Source organism: Crinia signifera, chromosome 4 (genome assembly GCF_055691185.1).
Source record: "Crinia signifera chromosome 4, ASM5569118v1, whole genome shotgun sequence".
Lineage (NCBI taxonomy): Eukaryota > Metazoa > Chordata > Amphibia > Anura > Myobatrachidae > Crinia > Crinia signifera.
This window is the reverse complement of record NC_139220.1, coordinates 110,862,107-110,889,245: the sequence shown is the minus strand read 5'-3', so window position 1 is coordinate 110,889,245 and position 27,139 is coordinate 110,862,107. Positions and strand designations below refer to the sequence as shown.

Here is a 27,139-nt window from a genome sequence, read left to right as displayed (position 1 = left end):
ACTGCCCCTTTAAAAAACCTCTAAGCTTGGCGAACATCCCGCACAGCTGCCAAACTCGGAGGCTATTACCTTTGGTCAAACATGTTTAACATAACTCTATTTTTTTATTATTATTATTATTATTATTATTATTATTATACAATACAGTCATTTCCATAACTATTAGAATATGTATGATGTTGCAAGATAAAGCAACATTAATCACCAAATTTTATCATCATTCTCCACCCTACCCCAGAATGATGAACCGGTCTGTAACTGCGGTAACGGATCATTTATATGTATTGGTGGCTTAAAGGATACACACTGTTGTTATTATAACCATACTTGTTAACCTCCCCACAATAATGGCTGTCCCAGTACCCCATCCCTGGTGGAAGATATTGGCGGTATAAGTCTTCTTTCCCCGATAAGCTGGCAGGGGACAACCGTTGTAAAGCTATCTCACTGAACTGGTATGTCAGCTTTTTTTTTATTTTCAGTACTTCTCCGCTTCTGCCATAATTCCGCAAGGCTCTGGCCATTTTCTGATAGGTCATTATTTTACGGTTACCCTTTTCCTTGCCCCACAGCTCTGCCAGCTTTTCTTTGTTTTTAGAGACAAATTGGAAGATACCATTGGCTTGGTCCACCCACTGGATGCAGTCGGCCATGTTGGTGTCATAGAGTTTCTCAAAGAGATATTCATAGAGACGGAGCTTTTTCCTTCCTGTTGATAGCAAAAAGATATGATTACCCAGGCTGGCTTTAAAACTCTCTACTGCTGACAATTTGTTACTCTTTCTTGTGTAGACTGAATGTATGTACAATACATTTAGGGGGTTATTCAGACCTGCTCGTTGCTGGCCGAATTCACTCCCCGTCTGATGTGAAGGGTTTGCTCTTGCACGTATATTCGCATGTGCAAATCCCTGGAACGAATGCTTTCGGCGACCTTCACACTCGCTGGGGTAGCTGCTACATGATGGGAGGGCAGGAGGTGGGCAGCCCATGAAATTGTTGGGCATACCCCTACGAACAGAGGCATGTCAATGTCACATGACATCAGCACCCGCCCCGAATTCATCGGGAAGCATACGCTTGAAAAGTCAGTCCAGGCTTACTTTTGTATACGTCACAATGAAATAAAAGAGTCCCGCACTAGGATGATATACAATTGTATAGGGTAGTGGAGGGATCTATTGTGACCAAGTCTGGGTGTCTGTTCCCTTTCCACCCAGGTATTTTAAGATGCTACTTACTGGTTTTCAATACTATACAAACAATACACAAAAATACACAAAAATACAAAGAAAATCAGTTTTCTTAATGCACTCTTCGTCCACAAACTAAATAATTTATGATAAAATGTATACTTTAATCACAAAATATTATTTAAAGAAAATGATCCAAAGTCCAGTACCAAAGTTGTGTAAGAATTTAGAAATAAAGATTATCTTAAATGATCTTAAATCTTTATTATCTTTAATAAAGATTACTTTTATTGTGTCAGCCTATTTAGTTGTGCATTACAATTGGGAACAAACTGTAATAGAACAAGACTGGGTAATAACAGACAGATACAGAGATAAGAGATTAGCCACAACCTAATCAAACATACCCTAATGCACAATACAATCACAGCAGAGAGAAGTCATAAAAATAATATTAATAAATGAAGGCACTCAAAGGGCACTTTAAAACAAAACAGATCGTATGTAATGTGACAGGGGTACCATGTTTTTGTGGCGTTCTGCAGGCATGTACTGTGTACATTAACTGATGATCCTCATCACTCTGCAAGTTGTGGTGCATCAAGTCCACAAAAGAGTTTGATTTCTTTATCTATAGGGAATAATACACCATTTAACCATATGTTCAGAGTGTCTGTAAGTAGTCTAAAGCAAAAACTATTTAACGGACAGACTGTTGCCAACATTTTCAGTAAATCTGTTCTGTATATCAAGATTGGTCAATAGTGCCATCTAGTGGAAATTATTGACTACTTTAATTACATTTAATACATTTGAGTGCATGGCTCTATCACAGTGATTTTCAGCCTTTTTCAACTTGTGGCACACCAACCAAGATTTTAAAATTGCCAAGGCACACCTTCAGACCCCCACAGAGAAAAACAAATTGGACCCCATATTAAAAATCAATCACACTGGTCCCCACGGGTAACAAAAATAAAATACATTACCCATGAGAACAAGAGACCAGTAAATAACAGCTGAATTGGTGGTGATGGCTGTAAACTACTGTGGACATCTTTAACCCTGGGGGCACACTTACTTGAGAACAGTTTAAGGAACAATAGTGTGTCACGGCACAGTGGTTGAAAAATGCTGCTCTAACTACTGTTCTGTTTGTATATCTACCGTGTTCCTTCTTTGCAGGCAGAATCAGATCTGTTGTTCGTGTCTCAAGTGAATAAGGACCAGAACCTGCCAGTGTGGACACAGTCTTTGGGCCTGATTCTGGTTCACTCACAACATGAAATTCTCTCTCTAATGGACAAAACCATGTGCACTGCAGGGGGGGGGGGGGGGGCAGATGTTTCATGTGCAGAGAGTTAGATTTGGGTGGGGTTTGTACTTCAAACTGATATCTATATTGAAGTGTAAAAATAAAGCAGTCAATATTTACCCTGCACATAAACAAAATAACACCCAAATCTAACTCTCTCTGCACATGTTACATCTGCACCCTTGCAGTGCACATGGTTTTGACCATTAGAGAGAGAATTTCCTTTTGCGAGTGAACCAGAATCAGGCCCTTTATACATATAATATTTTGCCAATACCAATTATATTTATAAAGGTTTAACATGCACTCCACTAAGTCTGACATTAATCACTTAGGGACTGTGAAAGATGCTGCACACGGGTCTCCTCCTCTCCGCAACAGAGCCACAGGGAGCCGCAATGACCAGCAGTCCTCACCAGTCCTCCATTGCACACACATAGCTGGTCACGCTGGCTCGATGTTTTCTCTGCCTAGGTGCAGAGAAAGCTGTGCAGGGGCGGGGGATCCAAATTAAGCCCTGTGATTACACCAACTGAAGCTGGCGGAATTGGGTGCCGGATGACTGCCCGATAATTGGGATCCCAACAGTCAGTATACCGACATTGGAATCCTGACTGCTGGTGCTCCGACAGGGGGGATCCTGACTGACAGGGGCTATTCTCCCTTGTGGGAGTCCACAACCCCCATAGAGGGTGAATAAAACCTATGGCGAGCCATCGAGCCCGCAAGGGGCTTCTTGGCGCTCGTCCCCCTGTTGGGGCACCAGCAGATGGGATTCCGATGTCGGTATCCCGATTGTCAGGCAGTCATACCACACCCGGCGAATTATCACAAGCCTCACTGCAGTTCGGCCACATCAAATTTTCCATTATAAGTACTGAAAATGCAATTTGGTTACTACAAAAAAAATGCAAAAGAAAGTGTTTGGAAAAGTTACACTGTCAATGCCTCTTCCTCACCAACAACCATACAGAACCTGTTGTTCCTCTGCCATGCCACCGGTCCCCAGTAAGACAATGAACAGCTAAGTATTAGCTTTTTCTAGGTTCACTAGGTAGAGGATTCTGATTCTGTAGCACAGTGGTCGCCAACCCGTCGCTCGCGAGCTACTGGTAGCTCGCGGCAGCGATCCGGGTGGCTCGACCACTCTGCACCCGTTTGTCCCTCCAGCGCCGCGGCCCGACCGCCCGTCCCCCCCATCTGTCCCTCCAGCGCCCGACACCACCTTCCTCTGAGACAGATGCTAGAGGTAATATTTCACTTCTAGCGTCTGACAGGGAGCACAGCGCTAAGTGCTCCCGGCACTTCCGGGTAACGCTGCAGTGCTGTTCTACCTGTCAGATGCTAGAGGTGAAATGTGACCTCTAGCATCTGTCTCCTCAAAGGAGCAAGTAAAGTCCTGTGCCTCAGCGCTACCACCATGCTTGGTTTACTCCGGGGACAGGTTCAGGAGGGGCAGCGGCGGGCGCTGTGTCGGGAGAGGAACATGAAGCCAGTGTCTGCAGCCAGTTAGGAAGGATGATGCCACATGCGGTCCAGCACCTAAGATTGCCACAGAACTGGAATGCACATCACATCTGTGGTAGATGATCTGCGCACTGAGGCAGTCTTCAATAACCTGGTAAGTTCCAGGCACCCTCTCCACTAAACAGTGTTCCTCCTCCCAGGCACCCTCACCCCTACAGCATACCTCCCAACATGACCCTCTCCAGGAGGGACAGAATGATCTGGTCCTGGACTTGCTTTTTAATGTGTTATTACTGTCACCTGTATTGAAGCACCTTTCTTACTACATTACCTGTTCAAAACAGGTGATGGCAATCACACATTAACAAGGAAGTCCAAGACCAGAGCATTCTGTCCCTCCTGGAGAGGTCATGTTGGGAGGTATGCTACAGTGCAGTGTCAGGCAGTGCAGCCAATCTCTCATCAAATGCTAATTGTAGGTGCCTATGTCTGGCTGTTTCATTCATGACACTTCCCCATTAGGACCTATCCCACCTGCGCCTCTACCCCTTCAAATGTGTGCCACGTCTTATTTTACCATCTATGCCTCTGTCTCCCATTTCACTTGTGTCTCTGCTTCTATTCAGAGAGGCTGGGGGCATGGCCAGCAGCTCTCAGAGCGCTGGCTATGCCCTCATAGCAGAAAACATGGGGGACGTGGCCTCGCAGGAGTACCACGATAGTACTGTAGGCCATGTCCCCCTAATTTTGGATGTCCCTTCTCCTCTGCCTCCAGTGTTGGGAGGGATGTATGTGGCATATTGCACATTGCAGTGTGGCATATTGTGTCAGGGGAATTGCGGTTTGTGGAATAATGTGTAAATGGCATTATTTGGTCTTTAGGCAGATTTTTTTTTTTTTTTTTTATTATTTTAGTAGCTCTTCAGGTGGTTTATTTTGCCGCGAGTAGCTCACACCCCATAAAAGGTTGGAGACCACTGCTGTAGCACATACACATGCTACATAATTATTTGATAATATATGCGTCATAAACGATAATGAAAAAAATATTCAATTTTATGTTCAGATTTCATTCTGAGGCTTTATAATGTATACAGTTTTATTACATTTCAATGTAACCCTGAAAAACATATTTAATTATATATAGAGTCAGATTTGTTTTATTAAAGCAAAAGTTACCATCCAGGTTGATATTATCATAGCTTGGAATGCTTACTTACAGCTGCATCTGTCCATTGGTGTGTTGCGGTCTCTGCAGTAGGTGCTGTGAAGTAGGGATCACTTTGTGATTGGTTATTGAAGATGGTTGTATAAAGTTTGTATTCTGCTGCTTGAGAGAAAATATTAGAATTCAAAATGGTTCAATGTAAAGCCGGTATCCAATTATACACGGACTTTGCTTCGCCGTTATCCAATTAGCTCCATAAGCTGGCACTTAATGGGTTTTCTGCTTCTGCCTCAGCCATATGTAGCAGAATTCCCCCCATAAGCAGCCTCGGCGGAAGAATTCTCAGACAACGACACATGTGTATGGGAACATATCCCAGATCCCATGTATTATTGGCTGATAACAGGAAATTCACTGCACAGTAAAAACAGGCTACAATCACCACATGTAATTGGATACTCCCAAAGTGTCCAAAATGATAAAATCATAAATATATTAGTTTTATATACTGTAGTAAAGGACAAATACACATCATGTAGAATTCAATTTTCCTAGAAGAGTTAGTAATAACATTCATAAATGTCTGTGGGAAGGTTTTAGGTCTAACAATTTTTTGCAATAAGAGTTTGATTATGGAGTATAGTGCTCTATTGTAGGATGGTTAGATCTATAAATAAATTCTTTCTGATGGGCCTGTCTCACTATTTTCACTCTCACCAGAATATACTATGTTATTAACTAGGATGGTATGTAGTGTGCCACAATTATTTGTGTAATTTACTTTCAATTGTAGTTACCGTCCCCTCTTTGAGGCTTGGCATCATCCCGAATGCCCCTGTCTTTTTTATCCCTTCCATCGCTAATACCTATGCAACATTTATGAACCCAACTTAAGAACACCTTGCTCACACTGCCTCTAATTACATTTCAAGACTCTGACACACCCAAGACTTGGATCCACCACCTGTGGCACTGCAGCCAGACACTCTTTTCATTGGCTGCACACTACATAGATCTGCTCAATTGCAATTCTAAAATTAAAATTATTTTGTAAAAGTACACATAGTTCTTATGCAGGATCAGACAGCTCAATGAGTAAGGTGTTTTGACTGGAATGGAACAGGCTATAAGCACAGATCCCAGGCATGGGGCTGCATATAGAGATTGTAATTTAATAAAGGGTATTTTTTTTTTGGGGGGGGGGGGGGGGGCATTTCTCTCTTTCTGGCACAGTGACCAAAAAGTCTAGTTACAGATCTGATTACTGGTGGATAACATTTCTCCATAACAATCGGTAATGTCCATCATTATTAAGAGCCATTTTATTTAATGGCTAGCGGTTAATATGTTAAGTCCATTCATAACAATAAAGCAAATGTTTTTCTCAGAATGGAGCAGTGGTGCAGTCTGTAGTGCAATGGAATCACATATTCATCTAGTTAGTCATTCCAATGCACATCAAGGTGCCATACAAGAATTGGTTTGAGGGAAGGTCGCAAGAATATATGCAATAGTGTTGTTTCTATTAGCCATGGGAAAAGAGACTTGGGGTCAGATGCACTAAGCTACAAAAAGTGACGAAATGGAGAGTGATAAACAACCAACAAATCAACTCCTGCCTGACATTTTTCAAACATGTTGGCCAGATTCTCTAAGCTTCAAAAGTGATAAATTGGAGAGTGATAAACAGCCAGCCAATCAGCTCCTACCTGCCATGTCACAGACTGTGTTTGTAAAATGTCAGGCAGGAGCTGATTGGCTGGCTGTTTATCACTCTCCATTTTATCACTTTTGAAGTTTAGAGAATCTGGCCCACAGTCTGTGACATGGTAGTTAGGAGCTGATTGGTTTGTTGTTTATCACTCTCCATTTTATCACTTCTTGAAGCTTAGTGCAACTGGCCCTTGGGCTGCGATAAGGGTTCAGTAATTAGATCAATCCACCACATGTGCACTGTGGGCCCTTCAGGCTAGTCATACATATGCCTTAACTCAGGATACCAATGTGAGTCCTGCCCAATTTAGAGCAGTAGGCAAGATATTGTCTGGTGCTCTCTTCCCATGTGGGGCCCTTTGTGTGCACTCAAGTTGTGAGTGTGTCTAAAAAGAGGGTATGACATCATGGTGCTGCCTTTCTTTCCCCCAATCCATAAAGACTGTGGAGTGCTGTGTTTATTTTTATGAGGTAACTTTGAAAATGTCTACATCTTGTAAAGGCACCCTGGCAAGGTGTGTGTGTGTGTGCGGTTGGACTACTGTAGTCAGGGAGTGGAACATATGTTCCATCATGGCGGATGAGGAAGATGTGTCTGTGAGATAACATCAGAGATGGGTGATTGAATTTTGTGTTAAACATGAAAAAAGTGTAAATGAAACTCAGGAAATGTTATGGCAAGCATATTGGGAAGAAACCATTATCCGTGCTGCAGTAGTTTTGTGGTGAAAGCATCAAACCATGCGCATCAAAGAACAGCAGAATCCTGACTTTACACGCCAAAGGAGTGTGGACGCAAATTTGTATGTTTCCATGGTTGACACAAAATTAATTTAAACATCTATGACACATCTTCCTCATCCGCCATGATGAAATGTATATGAAGATCTTCCACTCACTGTGACCATAGCAGTCCAACCACAGGTATAGACACTCTGATTTACAAGCTTCACAATAACAAGTAAAGCATTGCCACCTCTACCTATGGGTCAGAAAAACAGAGGCAATCTTATTATATATACTGTAGGCTTCTTACTAACAGTATATGTACTGAATAGAGCCTCAGAGTCAGAAGCGGATTCAGTTCACCAAACGGGGCTCAGGAATTGCAGGTGCGGGGAGGCAGCAGCTTCTCTTCTCTGCTTTTTCGCTTGGGGATCAGCTAGAGGAGTCTGGTCATGATAATAGATGTCTCATCAGGACCTTGTCCGGCAACAGGTGGAAAGGACGGGAGGCGCTCTCCTCCAGTTGGCGCATGAGCTTAGGTGTCAAATTATTAGAGGGCACCGCCAGAGCCGAATTTCCCATTAGGCACGTGAGGCACGTGCCTAGGGGCGGCACATGTTTGGGGGCGGCACTTGGGTGCCTGTGATAGTACTGTAAGCCCAAAATGTACCAATAACTGCAAAATATCCACTGTACTGTACTATATTCCATTTTAGATAGAGTGTAAATGGATAGGACATGCAGATACTGCCCCTATAAACTGTCCTACTTAGTAAACATTATTGTTGTGCCTAGGGGCGCCCTCATCCCTAAATCCGCCCCTGGGCACCGGTCTGTCAACTTAAAATGCAATACCCCACCAACCTACAGTACCTCTCAGCTCCCTGGTGGCAGGATCGCATAAGATACACCATATACGGTCCTTTTGCATACAATGTATTGTATGCGATAACAGTCATCGCTGTGGAATAGGATAAATATTCATGGCAGCCATGATGATCTGTGACTCCGATCCAAAGAGCATGGGAACGTGCCTTGGGATGGAGTTGCAGAAAATGCATGCGATATGGACACTTTTAGTCCAATCCCTCTTTCCAGATGTTCGGAATTGGATGAAAAATGTTCATATGGCAATAGTGGATGGGGGCCTTTAGTTTGCCAAGGGGGCCAGAAAGCTCCCACGAGCCACTCCCTGCACTCCTCCTCGACATGCACTTTTCAGCTACAGTCCACAGCTGACAGTGCCACCCACTACGACCCAGGTTAGTGGGTGCATGTGATCTGCACCTTGCTATATGTATATAGAGAGAGAAAGAGAAGGAGAGAGAGAGAAAGAAAGATAATAGAATGTATTCAAAAGATATTATTGCACCTGTTGGATGAAGAATTTCATTGGTTGAGTTGTCCTGTAACACCTCCAAGGCGTCTTCAAATGCTTCTCCCAAAAAGTCTTCTTGAAGGAAATACTGAGAATATGCAAATAGCTTTAGGAGTTTAATTAGTTTATTGTTGATTACATTTAACTATGTTTAGTATTGTGGTACGGTATGGTAAAAAAGGAATTCACTATGGGACCCTAAGCAAAATTGTGTTCTAATAACATGCTAGCTTACAATATACACAGCAGAGGAACCGTGCCTTCCCATAAACAAACAAGGCACATGATATACGGGGGAAATTGACTAAGATCAAATGGGTTTGAATACAAATGCACATATTTGTACCCGTAAATTCCTCATAGACAATTAGTAAAATCTTTACTTGGAGGGCTTTAACCCTTTGATTGCCAACATCTGTGTGGGAGATGTACAAAAAATTGTCTAAAAAAGCCAGCATTGTTAACATTTGTTCAAATAAAAAATGTTGTGTAAAATTTTCACACCAATTTTGACAAATTAACTTGGCACTCAAAGGGTTAATAGTGTGCAAACAGAACAGCAGCATTTAACTGAAGAACCTAGACTGAACTATTTATTAGCTACTTCGCAACACCTTCCCAATATCTTTATTAACCACTCAGCCCACAGCACTCCCCTGGCCCATTCAGTATCAAGATTCACCTCACTCTCGCTACAACCCTCATCTGCCCTACACCTCTGGTGCAATCAAACTTACACTGGGCCCTTCAATGATTACCTGTGCAACAACAGTCAGTTGCCATAACCTGCTGAATGAGCCAGGTAGAGGGGAACTCAGGTAGGTATAGCTGCCTGGTTGCTCTGAATGGGGCAGATGTATTAAGCTTTAACAAGAGATAAATCCAAGGGTGATAAGGAGAGATAAACGTCCAGCCAATCACCTGCTAACTGCCATGTTGCAGCCTGTGTTTGAAAAAAAGTCAGTAAGCAGCTGATTGGCTGGACGTTTATCTCTCCTTATCACCCTTGCATTTATCTCTTGTTAAGGCTTAATACATCTGCCCCATTGTGTGATGTGTATTAGTACATTGCTGCCGGTAAGTGTCCACTCTGCCTGCATCCCACAGCCAGCCATGAACCAGCCTGAGAGATGCATCAGAGGTATACTAATAAACATGTCCACATTTTTATACACAAATTCTTATATTGGCGATGAAATGGGAGTGATCAACTAGCTCAAAGGACAAGGCAGCAGGTATACAGGTGACAATGCAAATAGGCGTATTGTGGAAATTGCAACAGGGTCCGAGTTTGTAAATTGTGCAATTTAGCGCATAACATTTGTATATGTAAGGCCACAGTCTGGGGACACACTTATATTGGTCCCTGTGGCTGTAGCATTAAACCCCTCCAACTAGTCAAATCTGGCCAGGGTTCCTTGGGGGAGTGGTGACCCCCCCCCCCCCCCAATAAAGAGGCCGTCCCTCTAGGGCAACCAATGCCAGGCCTAAAGCCTGGAGCTATTCCCAATTTTCCAGGACTGTGGGTGCTGAGTTCACAGCAAGTGATTAAAGTTAGAATTAATATTGTCATTTACAGATGGGTCTACAGGTCCCAGCAAGCCTCCATGTTAGTATTTAGAGAACCACTACTAATGCTGGGCACTAAGGGCCGCTGCTGCCTGTAGCCCTCCTGTAAAGAAATAGTTAGAAAAGACAGTACATTAAACTGTTAATAAACACCCAGGGACACTCACACGGGGGACCCTGTGTCTTTTTGGGTGTGGATTGAAAGGTCTGCAGTGTCTAGGAAGACAGTCAATAGGTCGACAACAAAATGTCAACATGCAATATCTTGACACAGACAATAGGTCGACATGTAATAGACATAGAGAAAGGTAGAAATGTATCTTATAATAGGTCGACACAAACAAAAGGAAGATGTCGACACATGTAGTCCATCTTTTGTCAATGTTGACCTGGGTTATGTCGACCTTTTGTCAATGTCAACCTAGTGCACGTAGACCATTTAGTTTTGTCAACCTATTGCATGTTGTCCTTTAGGTGTCGACTTATTAAGTGTCTACCTATACACTGTAGTACAAGAGCCCAGGGCTAGTTGATAAAATACAGGACGACCTCAGTCATTATTTCCCCTACATTTTTATCAAACAGGATAAAAGAGCCGGGGGCTGGTTATGCTTTGGGGAGGGGACCCCATGTAATTTTCTTTTACTATTTCTTAGCTTTCACAGGCAGAAACATACACAGATCTGGGCATGCTTCTGGCTATCTCACAACTTGTAATAAAGCCTGCATACTGCATGAGAACTCATTCCCACAATGCAATATCCTTAAACCTAAAAACTCACAGGCTATTACATTGGCCAAGATGTGGGACAAATTTGCATCTTCAAATGTGCGAGAAGATCCAAGTGCGGCACAAAAAACTCATGACCTATTATTGTACATTTCCCCCATCAAAGGTCAAGCTGAAGCTAATTCCACTGAACCTGTGTGTTTTTGCAGTGAACAGGTCTTTTATTGGGCGATCCAATCAGATAGCCCGATAAACAACATTAGCAAAACACAGTGAGAAAAAAAAAATGTATGTTAAAACATTTTGATAAAAGTATCTGCTCAAATAAGCATAGTTTCTGCATGTCATAATAGTGGTATCACTAGTATCTCTTCCTGTAACAATTATACAATAAGGCCATTAGCTTCAGGAAGGTGAGACAGAAACAAAGAAAATACATAAAAGCAAAATTATGAAGAAAACTGTGTACAGCTCAGAGGAATGACTTAATGGGGAACTATGCCTACAAGGATTCAAGGATCAGATGCACCAAGCTTCAAAATGATATAGTGGACAGTGATGAATTAGAAACCAATCAGCTCCTAACTGCCCTGCTACTAATACAGACTGAGGCAGATGTATTTAGTGGCCAGTGATAACGCACCAGTCAGATCCTGACTGTCATTTTTCAAGCTGTAACTTGACAGGAGCAACTGCGTCTGAATCTCGAGTCACATAGATAGCCGCTAAGAAGCCGGAAAGCCTGGTGGCCCTAGGAGAACACTATTGAAACCCACCCTCAGTGCCACTAGTGGACGCCACAGCTGTGGACCGTGTAAATCCCACTATCCCACTATTGCCACTATTGCGTCTGAATCCCGCGTACAGTTTAGAAGCCCCGGCATCGCTGTGCCGGTCAGCGGTGCCCAGGCGCTGCCTATTTCACTGTGGAACTACAAGTGCCACAGTGACATTGACCTGTCAGCGCCTGGGCAGCGGTTTACGTACAGCTACAGCGGCACAAGCTCAGTCAGACAGAGCTAGAGCGGCGCGAGCACACTCTGTCTCAGCTAGAGCGGCAGGCGCACGGTTAATCAGAGCCTCTGGCAGGCTGCCAAGTTTCATAGCTAGAGCGGCACGCGAGCCTCTGCACTTCCGGCGCCGTGAAACTACAGAAGTACCCAAATTTGTACTGCGATCAGATCTGAATAAGGGCCATTGTTACTTAGGCTGCCAGTACACATAAGATCTCATTCAGGTCTGCTCGTTTTTCTATCCTGCTCAAAGTCTACTGCCATTAGAGGGATGTGGAATGGGTAAGAGATGGCATCTGTTTCCTAAACAGAGGTGTGTTTATGTCATCTAAGAGGAGGGAAGAGGCCAGTTATCTCTGTGGTTGCACAGATTGCCTGGCCTCTGAGACAGTCGGCTTGTACATTCCCATGAGGTCGCAAGCTCCCCGAGTAATTAGTGAGTAATTTGATGCCTGCGTCCTAGGGTGCAGGTCAGATCACTACTGCAGGAGGCATCTACTTGTAATACAGTCCTATCATGTAATAACAACTTCAACCATATTTGAATTATACACAGCCTGCCACACTGGATCTCCAATTAACATATATGGATATACAGTCTCCCCAGTTGATATTATGTCACATTATAGTGCTCCCTGTTCACTTTACATTATGCCACATTAGAGTGCCCTACAGTTAACATCATGCCACATTATGGTGCCCCATATCATATTATGTCACATTATAGTTGCCTAAATGTTAAAATGAGCAGATTATGAGACATGACAGTGCCCTCCAGTTCATATTGTGCCACATTCCAGTGGCCTCCAGGTAAAAATATGCCACATTCCAGTGCCCCCTTACCATTATAAAACCCACTACACACACCTCTCACTGCAAATATCACACAATGCGGGCTGAGTGGTCCAATTGTTTAGCAAGCAAATCTAGGAAATATAGGTATGCAATTTTACAACATGGGGCAATGGTACCACTTTCCCTATTATAGTTACGCCCATGAGTCTGTTGCTAAGTTTTCTTTTACTTATCAAACCAAAAGAACCCGAATGTGTGAATAAGGAGGAGGCAAGACCGTGAGAAGCTGGGAAGCTGTGATAATTTTAATAAATTGTTATAATTTAAGGAAGGGCTGCCCTGTGGAAAGTAGTATCATACTATTAACCATCTCAGTATTACAATATTGCATTGCACTACGCAGTGATAGGTTAAACAACTTAATAGCACTATAAGAAGAATGCAATGTGCTAAACAGAGTAGTTTATGGGAGAACACTATAATTTTGAGAAGGATGCTCTGTGCTATGCAATAAAATACTAGAGAGCTTTGTCATTCTGAGAACTGAAAAGGATGCTCTGTACTATGCCATAAAATACTAGAGAGCCTTGTCATTCTGAGAACTGAGAAGGATGCTCTGTACTATGCCATACAATACTAGAGAGCCTTGTCATTCTGAGAACTGAGAAGGATGATCTGTACTATGCCATACAATACTAGAGAGCCTTGTCATTCTGAGAACTGAGAAGGATGATCTGTACTATGCCATACAATACTAGAGAGCCTTGTCATTCTGAGAACTGAGAAGGATGATCAGTACTATTCCATACAATACTAGAGAGCCTTGTCATTCTGAGAACTGAGAAGGGTGCTCTGTGCTAAGCAGTGATGGATTAAATAACATCATGAATGAGAATTACTTGTTATAAATAAAGGTATTTTGCCTAATGTTTGTAAACAGCACAGGGATCGGAGTGACATAAAATAATACAATAATAGAATAATAGCCGGACCGTAAATATAAAAACTACATTTTTAACTTACCATAATTAATATATCCACAATCTTCCTGTAAAATAATATTTTCTATATTATTATTATTTAGAAACAAGTTATTAAGATATATAACATGGGCAGAAATAATAAATTCCATAAGTTCATAGTTTTATCTTTGCAGCTAAATTATCAATGAATTTACAGGGTGACAAAAGAGTAACAACTCTGTGATAATGTACAATTGCTTTACCTCTGCTGCAGGGCTCCATAAATTCACATAGTGAGGTAGCAGATATTTAAGTCCTTCTCCTTTTACACGTCACAAAAACGTACTACTACTGTATTTAAATTGTAGCACACTGCCCTTAACCCTTGAAGTTTCTGAACAAAGTGCTGGTAGACAATAGCTTAGATGTGAATATGGAATCCCACTAAGCCAGCACATGTATGGCTGTACATATATTGTTTCAGTTTAACACTTAAATAAAACTGCCATGTGTCACCTGGACTGTGTGCTGCCAATAAAGGATTCATGCATTTAATTATGTTGTTTTGTTGTACTGTACAAGTATTTTCTGTTAACCAGGTAGGGTATTTCGAGTGTATTAAGCTAGACCACCTGGTTTATGTAGTATCACCTGATAAAATTTCAGCAGGAATGTAACATTAGGCAGACCCAGGACTGGCTCTACCACTAGGCAGCTTTAGGCAGCTGCCTAGGGCGCCGGGATCTAGGGGGGTGCCACCAAGTCTGCCTATCAAAAAATCAAGGATGTCTGTGAGGATCCTTGTTGTACTTAATGCTGGTGGTTGCTGTGGAACCTCTACGACTTCACCTCCATACTTCCTCTTGAGGTATGCTTCCCAATTTTGCTGCCCTCTCTTCCTGTTGTGGGTCGCAAAGGGGAGGGTGCTGGGGGCCTCCAGAGAAAGCAGGGGTCTTGCCCACCTACCTGAGGGGCTGTGAGGACCACTCAATTTTGTGAGGCTCCCTGCCATTCCAGAATGTTAGGCAAGTATGCATTAAGGAGTTGGAAAATGGTTATTGGTGGCAGTATGGGGGGGGGAGGGGGCGGCAGTAGGTTGAAGTTTTGCCTAGGGTGCTGAGAAGCCTTACACTGGCCCTGGGCAGACCCTAATTAGGTCCACAGCCAATAGCTTGTCCCCATATGGTTGACATGGTAAAGATAGACTCAACAGGGTTATTTGGTTGATGTGTAAAATGTAGGCAATGGAAAAGGTCGACTGACACAAAACATCGAAATATGAATATGTTGACATAAAATGTTGGTGTTGTTTTCTCTGACGCAGCACATAGAACCCCAATTAATTTAATAATATCAACTGGGGGGGAGGGGGGGAGCACTGTGATATGATGTAATATGAAACGGGGACACTAGTGTCATAAGGTGATTTGGGGGTATTATGTGGCATTAAGTATACTGGTAGCCCTACAATGTGACAGAATGTGAACTAGGGCACTACTATGGTTCAGTAAATTAACTTTTATGGGGCATGAAATGAACAAATGCCACAGAAATGTGTCTGTAGGTGCATTGGCGTATAGGCCCTTCAAAATGTTGCTATGAGACGTACAAAGTTCTGGCTACACCCCTGAGTATACATGTCGCATAGCTGTCAGTACCAACACTGATACGCCTCCTGACAGGTCTATACACATTTTTGTTGTGGTCTACATGATACACTTTTGTGTTATAACACCCTTACTGTAATACGAGTAAGTCCTGGGCTACAAACCGACTGCACACACTGGTAAAATCATTCGATAGGGAGCTGCTTGCGAATGGATTTGCAGCTATTCGCTGATCCAGCTAAGCAAATGGCAGGCTTCCATGTGGCGGGATTTCACTCTGGGCAGCTTATACCTGAACATAGTGCTTCTAAACTCAGCAACCCAATGGTTAGATCTGAATTAGGCCCAAAGCTAGCACCCCATCTCCATCCTTTAATCTACCATTCTAAGCATAAGGAGTCATAATCACAACATGGGTGAAATGTTATAGGTTGTGATTTTGGTTAAAAATGGTCGAATTTGCACATTTTTACAAAAATTGCACATTTTCCGAAAATCGCACATTTATTAGGATGCCAATTGTGGAAAAAATCAAACTTTATGCTGCGAAATTCGCAAATTTTGACCTGTTGATTTTTTGTCACACTTTAGTTCACATCCAGTTGTTTTCCCATTATACAACTTGTAAATGTAATAGGGTGCGATTTTTGGTAAACGTTACCAAAAATCCCAAAACAAATAAACCCAGTTCAAGCTGGAAAATTTTAACAGAACCATACATAGATCAATGAGATCTGTGCATGATTATGTCCAAAGAAATGTGCTAAAGTGAAAATTACAAGAACAACAACGTGGGGTCCCCCCTCCTGGGAATAACGAGCCCTGGGCTCATTGACCTGTCCTTGTTTCAAAAATACAGGGGACAAAATGTGTAGGGGGCCCCTGTATTTAAAAACCCAGCTTCAGGCTCTTGGACTGATTCTGGTTCCAAATTTACGGGGGACAAAAAAACTGTGTTTCCCCCATACATTGGAACCGGCACCGGGCTCCAACAGCCAGCGGTGTAATGCCACAGCTGGGGGACACTTTTTATACAAGGTCCCCGGTTCATACCATGCGCACTGTGCCTGGAGAGTCCTGGACTGGATCCGTGGGGGACTCAGAACCCCCCATTAAAGGGGGGGTCTCCCGTCCAGGGCTGAAGCCCAGGGCTGTCCTGGGCATCGCAGGGCATTGGACGCTGGGCTGATGTGAGTAAAAACTCTTTGCAGGAGACCTACAAGACCCAACATGGGGGGCATTAATATGGATGGAGTGGTGTAAAGCACACAGACACTGGACTGGGGAGCAGTGGAAACATGTGCTGTGGAATCACACTTCTCGGTTTGGCAGTCATGTGGGCATGTGGGCATGTTACCTGGCTGCATAATGCCAACTGTGAAGTTTTCTGGAGGAGGGATAATGGGATGGGGCTGTTTTCCAGGGTTTAGCTGGGCACCTTATCTCCAGTGAAGGGCAAACTTTAGCATAGAAAGATATTTTGAACAAAACTATGCTTCCAACTTTGTGGCAACAGTTTGGGGAAGGCTCTCTTCTATTCCAACATGACTGTGCCCCAGTGCACAAAGCAAGGACTATAAAGACATGGTTTGATGAGTTTGGTGTGGAAGAACTTGATTGGCCCGCACAGAGCCCTGATCTCAACCCCATCAAGCACCTTTAGGATGAACTGTAATGGATATTGCAAGCCAGGCCTTCTCGTCCAACATCAGTGATTGACCTCATAAATGCTCTACCAAATGAATGGGCACAAATTCCCACATAAACACTCAAAAATATTTGAAGCTTTTAAAGCTGCAACAGTGGGACCAACTCCTTATTAAAGTTTATGTATCTGAATACAAATTCATCACTAGAGCACTCTGACCCTATTGCGCATATCTCTGAAAAAATGGCACGGTGGCCATTTTTCTGTCAATTTCCAAATCACTTTTGCTGCTTACACAGGCGCAGTGGTGAGGAGTCTGAACACTAAAGCGCTTATACTCTACTGCGTATGCCCAAATCTCTGGAAAAACAATGTGGCGATTATTTTTACATTAATTTCCGTTAATTTCCACAGCACTGCTGCCACTATAGCAGTACTCTGTAAGAATAAACAAATGGGTGCAGTGTGTGAGGTGTGGACTGTTAAACCTCCGATTGAATTTACTTTATGGTGATTGAAACAACCACTATGGGCGGGTATTCAATCCTGGTCAAATTTTTCCCCCAGGCGAAAAATCTGCACTTTTTGACCATTTTTAGGGCGAATTCAACTTGTCATATTCAATCGCATGCTGAATTTTTGCCTTGCCGAAAAATCCAGCATCAGCAAAAACTACGTAAATCGGCAAAATCAATGTTTTCTCCCATTTCTGCAGGGATTTTTCACTCATGCATATGATTCACCACAAAAAAAAACAACTTAAACGGCATGGGCGAAAATCTACTCCAAAATGGGTGAGAAAACCTGTGATTGAATACCAATGCTTTTTTTTTCGCCTGGTGAAAAACTTGGCTGAGTTTGAATACCCCCTATATACTTCAATTAATGAGACTTTTTGCACTAAATAACCACTAAAGTATATTTAAATTATTTTTTTTTTGGATTATCACTGAATTAAACTGTCTCATTTCAGTAACACACACTGGACCTTATTCTGGTTCACTTGCAAAAGCAAATTCTCTCTCTACTAGCGAAAACCATCTGCACTGCAGGTTGGGCTGATGTAAGAGGGTATCCAGACAAGGGATCTAAAGCAAAAAGATAGAATACCATTAGGTCGACACCATTAGTTCGACAAGCAAAAAGGTCGAAATGCAAAAAGTCGAAATGCAAAAAGGTTGACATGAAAAAAGTCGACATGAAAAAAGGTCGACATGGGGTTTTCACTGTTTTTTTGGCCGAGATGTGCCGGCGGGCAGTATTTCATGCCCTACCATCCACTAGGGCGTGGAGGGAGAATAAAATAGTGTTTTGCATGTCAACCTTTTTTCATGTCGACCTTTTTGCATGTCAATCTTTTTGCATGTCAACCTTTTTGCAATTCGACCTTTTTGCTTGGCGAACTAATGGTGTCGACCTAATGGTGTCGACCTAATGGTGTTCTATCTTTTTGCTTTAGATCCCTTGTCCTGGTTCCGATGTAACGTGCAGAGAGTTAGATTTTGGTGTTATTTTTTTCTGTGCATGGTAAATACTGGCTGCTTTATTTTAACACTCAGACAATACAAGACAGACAATACAATTACAATACAGATATCAGTTTGAAGTACAAACCCCACCCAAATCAACTGAGCAGTGGGCTATGGTCTACAATGCATACGCACAGGTATCTGGAAACCGCACCCATTGCACCCATTATAGAAATGCCAATGTAGGAGTAGGAGACTCAACCTGTGTAATATGTTTTGAGCTTCACTTCAAATGTAAAAGTTCCCACAAGATTTCCAAAACATTTCTGCTGAGCACTTTAATTACCCAAAATATTGGTTATGTCCATGTTTAGGGAATAGAGAAGACCAAGCATGCACCATGCGTGACTTGTTCCACCAGCAGGAAAACATCGATGAGTTAGAAATCTCAAATGTCAGCATGTAGCATAATACATAATTGTGGTAATTATTGTCATAGAAAAAAAGGTATCATAAAAGGGTGTCAGAAAAAAATATATTATACAAAAACAAATAAACATTATTTCTCTTTTAGATTACAGTATTGGACTCTTTGTTATGTAGCTGTCACTAGATCATTCCTCAGGCACAAAGCAGAACAAATGCTGTATGACAAGCATAGGTTTTTGAAGAGCGAGAAAACTTTAATTTGGAACGGTGTGTACAAATGACCTTTCACCTGTCAGATCTGTAAAGTGCAGAGAGAATTACATTTGGGTGAGTTATATTGTTTCTGTGCAGGGTAAATACTGGCTGCATTATTTTTACACTGCAATTTAGATTTCAGTTTCAAAACACCCCACCCAAATGTAACTCTCTCTATAAATGTTACATCTGCCCCACCTGCAGTGCACATGGGTTTGCCCATTTTGAGAACAAATTTGTACTGCGATCAGATCTGAAAAGGGGCCAATGTTGTAACAGCTGGCATATGTAATTTCACATGTATCCATAATTGTTATTCTTTTTTCAGGATCATAAAGAACATTATATTACATTCAAAACAGTTTTAAAAACTATGTCTGTCCTACCTTTAGATAGAAATCAATTCAACATAAGATTTTTGTTTTGTTTTGTTTCCAGAAAGTGTAATTTCACATACTGTATTTTTGCTAATCTCAGAATACACTGTCAATATATAACTAATATGGGGAAGTGTATCAACTGGGGGTTTCCAAAATGATTTTGCCTTGCTTTTTTGTTATTGTTGTTGTTGTTGTTACTGGCACATCCCACCTTTTACAGTGTTTGGAAACTCAAGAAAAAAAATTGTAATGGCTGGTAATTTTGTTTTTCATAGTTCATATAATTTGGGGTCAGGATTATTATTACCATAATTTATTTTTATGGTGCCAGTGCCACAAGGGTTCCGCTGCAATGAAATAGGGTCCCCATGTATTCAGGAAACCAGCACTGGGCTCTTGGACCAGTCCTGTTTACAAAAATATGTGGGACAAAAAAAAAAAGGGGGTCCCCCGTATTTTTATAACCAGTGATGTCATGTCACAGTTGGGTAAAGCTTTTTATGTAAGTTCCCCCAGCCAAAACATGATACCCTTGCTGGTTAACCCTGGCAGGGTCCCTGGGGAGTGGGGACACCACCAATAAACCAATGGGCCCACTGGGAATTATAGTCCCATTACAGATCCAATACTAAAATAACTGACCTAGACACATAATAAAGTGCAACTTTATTACACACTTCATACACAAATTCTTACCTACAGTATCTTGTAGGTGCTTTTTGAGATACCCTGGTTTTTAGCCATTTCTCTTGTTTAATTATCTTATTTTTTATATTTTTTATGTTTCATGATTTTATATTATTTTTGTACAATGAGAAGGTATATTTGTATATGAATGGATGCTCATATGTTGTGGACACTGCATTGCACATTTGTTTTATTTTGAATGTATTATGACTTTCCAGGAGCCGTTTGCAGCTGTGAGCAGGTACCGCCTTATCGGGAGAAACCTACGGCAACTACCATCTGTGACCGCGAACCCCACCCGGTGGCACACTCAGCCTGACCTGCTGGGAGAAGCACACAACGTTCTCCAGCTCCGGCTGTGTGCTCAGACCAAAAATGCACTTTGTTAACCAGCTTTCAACGCGCTCCCAGCTTTGCATTGAAATGGCCGTGCGAAGTGAAGTGCAGGGTGATTACCATTAGAGAACCTGGCACTTCATTGACCGCTTTATTCCAGGAGGTCCAGCGGTATACAAGGAGATTGTGGGGATATCCAGGTAGCTGTGGTAGCAGTGCAGTTTCCTGGTGACAAACAATATTCCTATACAGCGGCAGTGGACCTACCTAAATGAGACCAGAAGTCCTGAGAATGGGTGAGAGCGGGTCTCCTTTCCTCATCACCCATTATTCAGACCCCAAATGGCTATGTGTATACAACTGTCATAGGACATCTTTTCCGTGTAGTGGATTGGCATTGTAAGACAGAATACCTCAAAGGTCCTGTGGGTTCCAATAATTTTCACACTGTGTTCCTGCAATTGTGACTTTAAAAAAGTTTTATACAGTATGATTACATTTTTTCCTTTGGATATAATAAAGATTTTGTGTGAACTTTTAAAGAAAGAGAAAAGATTTGCCTTTTTTTAAAGAGTTTTTTTGAATTGTTATGTGAAATCATTCTAAAGTATTCTCTGGAGTGAAAGCCCAGCACTGTGATCTCTAATTTTTTCATTTTTATCATTTGTGTTTTGGATACTTTTGAGTTGAGCTATTGTTTTGGAGATCCAGCAGCAGCAGGACTGAGTTTAGTGCTCGAGATTGTCTGTCTTGAATAAAAAAAATCCCATAGCTTCCCCTTGTCCAATTGAAAATCCACATGGGTACCTGTGAAAAAAAGGTACCCATATGGTACAGGTACCCATATGGATTTTCTACTGGACAAGGGGAGCAAATCTATGGGATCAATATAGGTGAGTATGGATATATGAGTGTGTAATAAATCCATACTTTTGTTAAACATCCATTCGCAGCCAGTGTGTGCGAACACATGCTGCGAGGGGGGCGGTGGCCGGCATTCTCCGGGCGAAGTTGGTGGCAAATTTGCAGCCTTGCGAATCAAACAGAATAACCCCCATAGTGTACAAGCAACTTGAAAAATAAAAATTGGCATTAAAAGCAATGATTTGTATTATTGTTGATGTTGTGTATGTAAACAGTTGTGCTATTCAGTTTACATACCCTAGCAGAATTTGTGATTTTATTTGTCAGAGAATATGAATGATAACTCACAAACTTTTTTTTCACTCATGGTTGTGGTTGGGTGAAGCCATTTATTGTCAAACAACTGTGTTTACTCTTTTTAAATAATAATGACAACATAACCTACCCAAATGAGCCCGGTCAAAAGTTTACATACCCTGGAGATTTTGGCCTGAAAACATGCATACAAAGGTGACACAAATGGGTTTGAATGGCAACTAAAGGTAACAATCCACACCTATGATCTGTTTGCTTATAATCAGTGTGTGTGTATAAAAGGTCAGTGAGTTTCTGGACTCCTGAAAGACCCTTGCATCTTTCATCCAGTGCTGCATTGACATGTCTGGATTCTAAATCATGGGGAAAGTAAAAGAATTGTCACAGGATCTGCGGGAAAAGGTAATTGAACTTTATAAAACAGGAAAGGGATATAAAAAGATATCCAAGCAAATGAGAATGCCAATAAGCAATGTTCAAATTCTAATTAAGAAGTGGAAAATTAGGGATTCTGTGGAAACCAAATCGCGTTCAGGTAGACTAACAGAAATTTCAGCCACAACTGCCAGGAAAATTGTTCGGGATGCAAAGAAAAAAACACAAATAACTTCAGCTGAAATACAGGACTCTGAAAAAAAGTGGTGTGGTTGTTTCAAGATGCACAATAAGGAGGCATTTGAAGAAAAATGGGCTGCATGGTCAATTCGCCAGAAGAAAGCCATTACTACTTACAATACTCCAAACAGCACAGAGACAAGCCTCAAAACTTCTGGAATTTGGAGTGATGAGACCAAAATTTTACTATTTGGCCACAACCATAAATGTTACATTTGGAGAGGAGTGAACAAGGCCTACGATGAAAGGTTCACCATTCCTACTGTGAAACACGGAGGTGGATCGCTTATGTTTTGGGGATGTGTGAGCTACAAAGACCCCGGAAACTTTGTCAAAATTGATGGCAAGATGAATGCAGCATGTTATCAGAAAATACTGGAGGGAAATTTGCACTCATCAGCCCGGAAGCTGTGCATGGGACGTACTTGGATGTTCCAACATGACAATGATCCAAAACACAATGCCAAGTTGACCTGTCATTGGCTACAGCAGAATAATGTGACAGTAAAGTGAAAGAGTGGCCATCTCAGTCTACTGACCTCAATATCATTGAGCCATTCTGGGGAGATCTCATATGTGCAGTTCATGTAAGACAGTCCAAGAATTTACAGGAACTGGAGGCTTTTTGCCAAGAAGAATGGGCAGCTTTACCATCTGAGAAAAAAAATAGCCTCATCCACAACTACCACAAAAGACTTCAAGCTGTCATTAAGGTTAAAGGGGGCAATACACGGTATTAAGAACTGGGGTATGTAAACTTTTGATCAGTGTCATTTGGGTAGTTTCTCTAGTCATTAGGATTTAAAAAGAGTAAACACATTCATTTGACAATAAATGGCTTCACCCAACCACTAAACATTAGTGAAAGTGAGTTATCATTCATATTCTCTGACAAATGGCCAGAAAATCACAATGCTGCTACGGTATGTAAACTTATCAGCACAACTGTATTAAGCTATTTGTTTTGGAATGTGAACTAATGTGAATTTCATTGTCATTTTCAGCACCCTAAATTCTATTAATAAACATATGTAATTTTTAGGATCCCAAATTTTTTTATAAATTTGTTGTCCAGTGTTATCTGCCTTCCAGCAGCCGGTCCCTGCTCCAGCTCCAAACATCTGGTGTACAGTTTTATATTTTTGTCAATGGATTGCTCTGGCTCTGGCTCCTGATATCTGATCCCCAAGTCCCCTGCACCTCCTGAAAGTTGGGACTCTAGGCTTTTATACTATTGAAGGCTAAGAAATCTATTTCCAGATAATGGCAATATCTGCAGTCAAACAAGCTGCCCTTCCACCGGAAAATTACGAATATTAAGGCCACTCCATTATCCAACCCTCCCATGCGTATAAAACACCCCCTACCTCCCTGGAAGTCATTTACAAGGGACCCTTCATTCAGCTCAGTGCCCCCTTCCACACATTAGTGTTCTCCCTCCCACCACCTGTGCAGTAAAGGAGTAATTAGCAGAAGTTACTGCTCCAGGTCCTACATGTTGAGTGGAAGATAGAGCACCCCCTGCCACCCGTGGGACATCAAAGCTGCTGCTGGTAGCACCCCCCTTCCCTAGGAGGGGAGAATGGTTAAGGGCCCCAGTGCATTGCTTTACCCAGGGGCCCACACTGCTGCTAAGACGGCCCTGCCCCACTGAGTTTTGAATGAAGTGAAGGAGGTGGATCTAAAAGGATAGTAGGCAGGACTTTTAGGGATTTTTTTATTCCTTTTTTGCAGACCCTTCCCTAATTGGGCCTATGGTCCCACAAAGCATGTGCATAGAAGCAGTTCTCAAAGGCAAAAAAGTGGATGTAGACCTAAAGTATGGCTAGTGGGCTTAAAATGGGAAATCATGTGTCAAAATAGATTCACCAAGCATACAGAAAAGAGAAAACATACACTTCCATGTAAGCAAATTCAATTCCAGAGTGAAGTTTAAAATTTGAAGCTGCCCTTGTTGCTTGGCAGCAGGAGATGACCTTGATGACGTTCAAAGAGAAAGAGATGTTATTGTTGGTGTGCTTGGCAGGGGTTCAGGGTCCATGACAGTTAAGCATGGTAAAGTTTTGCATGCAACATTTTCTCAGGGAATGGTGTGAAATGATATATTTCAAGGTCAATATATGTATATTTCAGTGAGATGCAAAACAGGCAAGAGTACGTGTGACCAGACCACAAAGCAGGAAACCATAGGGAATAACCCATTCATCAAAGCTTCAGGTAGTAAAGTGTGAAGGCAATAAACTACCACAATGAGGAGAAAGGATGGCATGGACTCTATAACAGCCTCACAAGTTTTACACATCCCCTTAAAATGTACTTTTTTTTAAATTAAAGCTATTACTGTAGCACTCAAATCAATTTTTGGTATCTAAGCACTTACTTACTCTGATTCTGTCTACTCGCTCACCTATTGGGTGCAGGATCATTGTCATATCTTCCAACTATCCAAATTTTCGCAGGAGAGGCAGCAGTGTCCCACTGTGTGTGTGTGGGGGGGAGTTGGGAGTCTGCCATGAAGCAGAGCAGTGGTGAAAAGATGCTGTGCCCAAAGAGACTGGGGGCATGCCAGCAGCTCACAGAGTGCTCGGCATATCCCCACTGTCCCATGAAGCAACACCCCTATTGCCAAGAAGACCACACCTCTTTCTGGGCACCAGCACAGCTTTGCCATGCAGGAATCCCAGGATTCAAAGCAAAGTGAGGTATGCTTTGATTTCCCAGCGTGAGTCTTGTTAACTTCATTGAGTTACCTTACTAATGCCCCAAATATCTGTCCTACCCAGTCTATGAGGTAATACTAATGTTTACATTTACAATAAGCTACAGTATAGCATTCCACAGTGTATAATATTTTATATCTTATACTCTTATGGTGTGTACACACGGTGAGATATGCCGTGCGATGCGAGTCCCGATGCGATCAGATCGCATCGGGACTCGCATCGCACAGCATGCATGCAGTGGCACAATTTTGACTATATAGTGCATATCTGCACTATATAATCTTGGCTGCCCTCTCTATTTGACCGCCGACTTTCACTCACACGGGAGCGTGCATCACCAGTGCATCGGGCTCACAAGCCCTAAAAAAGCATACAATCACCATGCGATCTGCATGCGATATGGCATCCGATGTTCACTATATCAGCAACATCGGAAGCCATATCGCACCGTGTGTACACACTATAATACTCTGTAAATGCAATCTTTTGATACCTATATAAATAAAATACACTACTAATTATTATTATTATATGACCAGGCAATATACCTTTCATGGTCTTCTCAATAAACGTGAGTAAATTTAAGTACAGTAGCTCCAACTTAAAGAACACTAAAGCCTTGGGTGTTTGTTTCCAGCATCAAGGTTCTTTAGTGGTGGTTATGTTATTATTGGGTGCACTTGCCTGACATTACAATATAACGTGAGCTTAGTGTTAATTGCTGCATAATTTAAAATCATGTTGCTAAATGTATTTCGTGAAGCGAGGAATGTCCAATACTTCCATCCATAGAGAAAATGCATGATAGACTAATGGTATAAAGAAGACGAAACTGATGTTATGCCATGATCTTTCCAATCACCATGGTCCATGTCTAATGTATTTATGGGGTACTCTGGAATGACACTAGTAAAGTGCTTTGTATAATCGCTGTGAATTTGTATGTTGTTTGCACTTACAGTATACTGTATGTTTTCTAACAATATTTATGAAGGCAGTAAACTTGGTGCATTACTACAAACTCAAATGTCTTGTCTGTCTGCATATTGTTTATATTGTATGTAAATGACTCTTTCCCACAGAAATATTAATGAAAACAACATTAAATTAGATTAACCCCTTCCCTGGCATTCCCGCGATTTTTTCGGGCTATGCTTCAGTGCCCAGACTGGCAAACCCTGAAAATTCTCGGGATTGCCGCTGTCACCGCTGATATAGTGCTCAGTGGTGCTGCCCTGCCCCGGGAGAGACAGTGGGGAGTGCTACCTAAAAAAAAAACCACTGAAGGGATTAAATGGGTATAATTATACATGGAATTCACTGCATGAGACGGCGGAACTACCATTGGTGCAGCAGGTGCAGTGCAACAGGGACCCTAAGTACTAAGGGGCCTACTGCTGCCCCTGTCACCCTCTACCAGTCACCAACTGTTTTTACCTGTCACACTCTGCCTTGCCTTGCCTCTCCCTGTCACCCACTGCTGTCTTGCATATTGTCAACTTGGGTTGGGGTGGAGAAGGGGGGCTTAAATTATTGCACCTCCCCTCACCACCCACAAGTTCCACCACTGCACTGCATCATTATATAGACTGGTCCACTAAGGCTGGGAGACACAGGGCTTGATTCAGAGAGCGTAAACCCAATATTTATGCAGTTAAGCATTGAGGATTTATTTGTAAAGTGATTGACAGTCAGGGATTACTTTAGGGCAGATGCGGGGAGTGGTGGCAAAAAGTGGGTGTGTCATAACCCTTTTCGTGCTGTGTCTGCAACTGGGATCCT

The 27,139-nt window shown here is 42.1% G+C and overlaps 1 protein-coding gene across 1 annotated transcript; it reads right to left on the bottom strand.

Moving 5' to 3' along the window:
* Positions 1–128: 128 nt before the first annotated feature.
* Positions 129–23,221, bottom strand: SPIC (Spi-C transcription factor). The gene is made up of 5 exons (XM_083180136.1): positions 23,174–23,221; positions 8,955–9,048; positions 5,196–5,302; positions 1,716–1,824; positions 129–709 (listed from the first exon to the last, which is right to left on the bottom strand). Exons 1-5 carry the CDS (start codon positions 23,219–23,221, stop codon positions 276–278), a joined length of 792 nt encoding a protein of 263 aa, XP_083036262.1. The 3' UTR covers positions 129–275.
* Between the last annotated feature and the right edge of the window lie 3,918 nt (positions 23,222–27,139).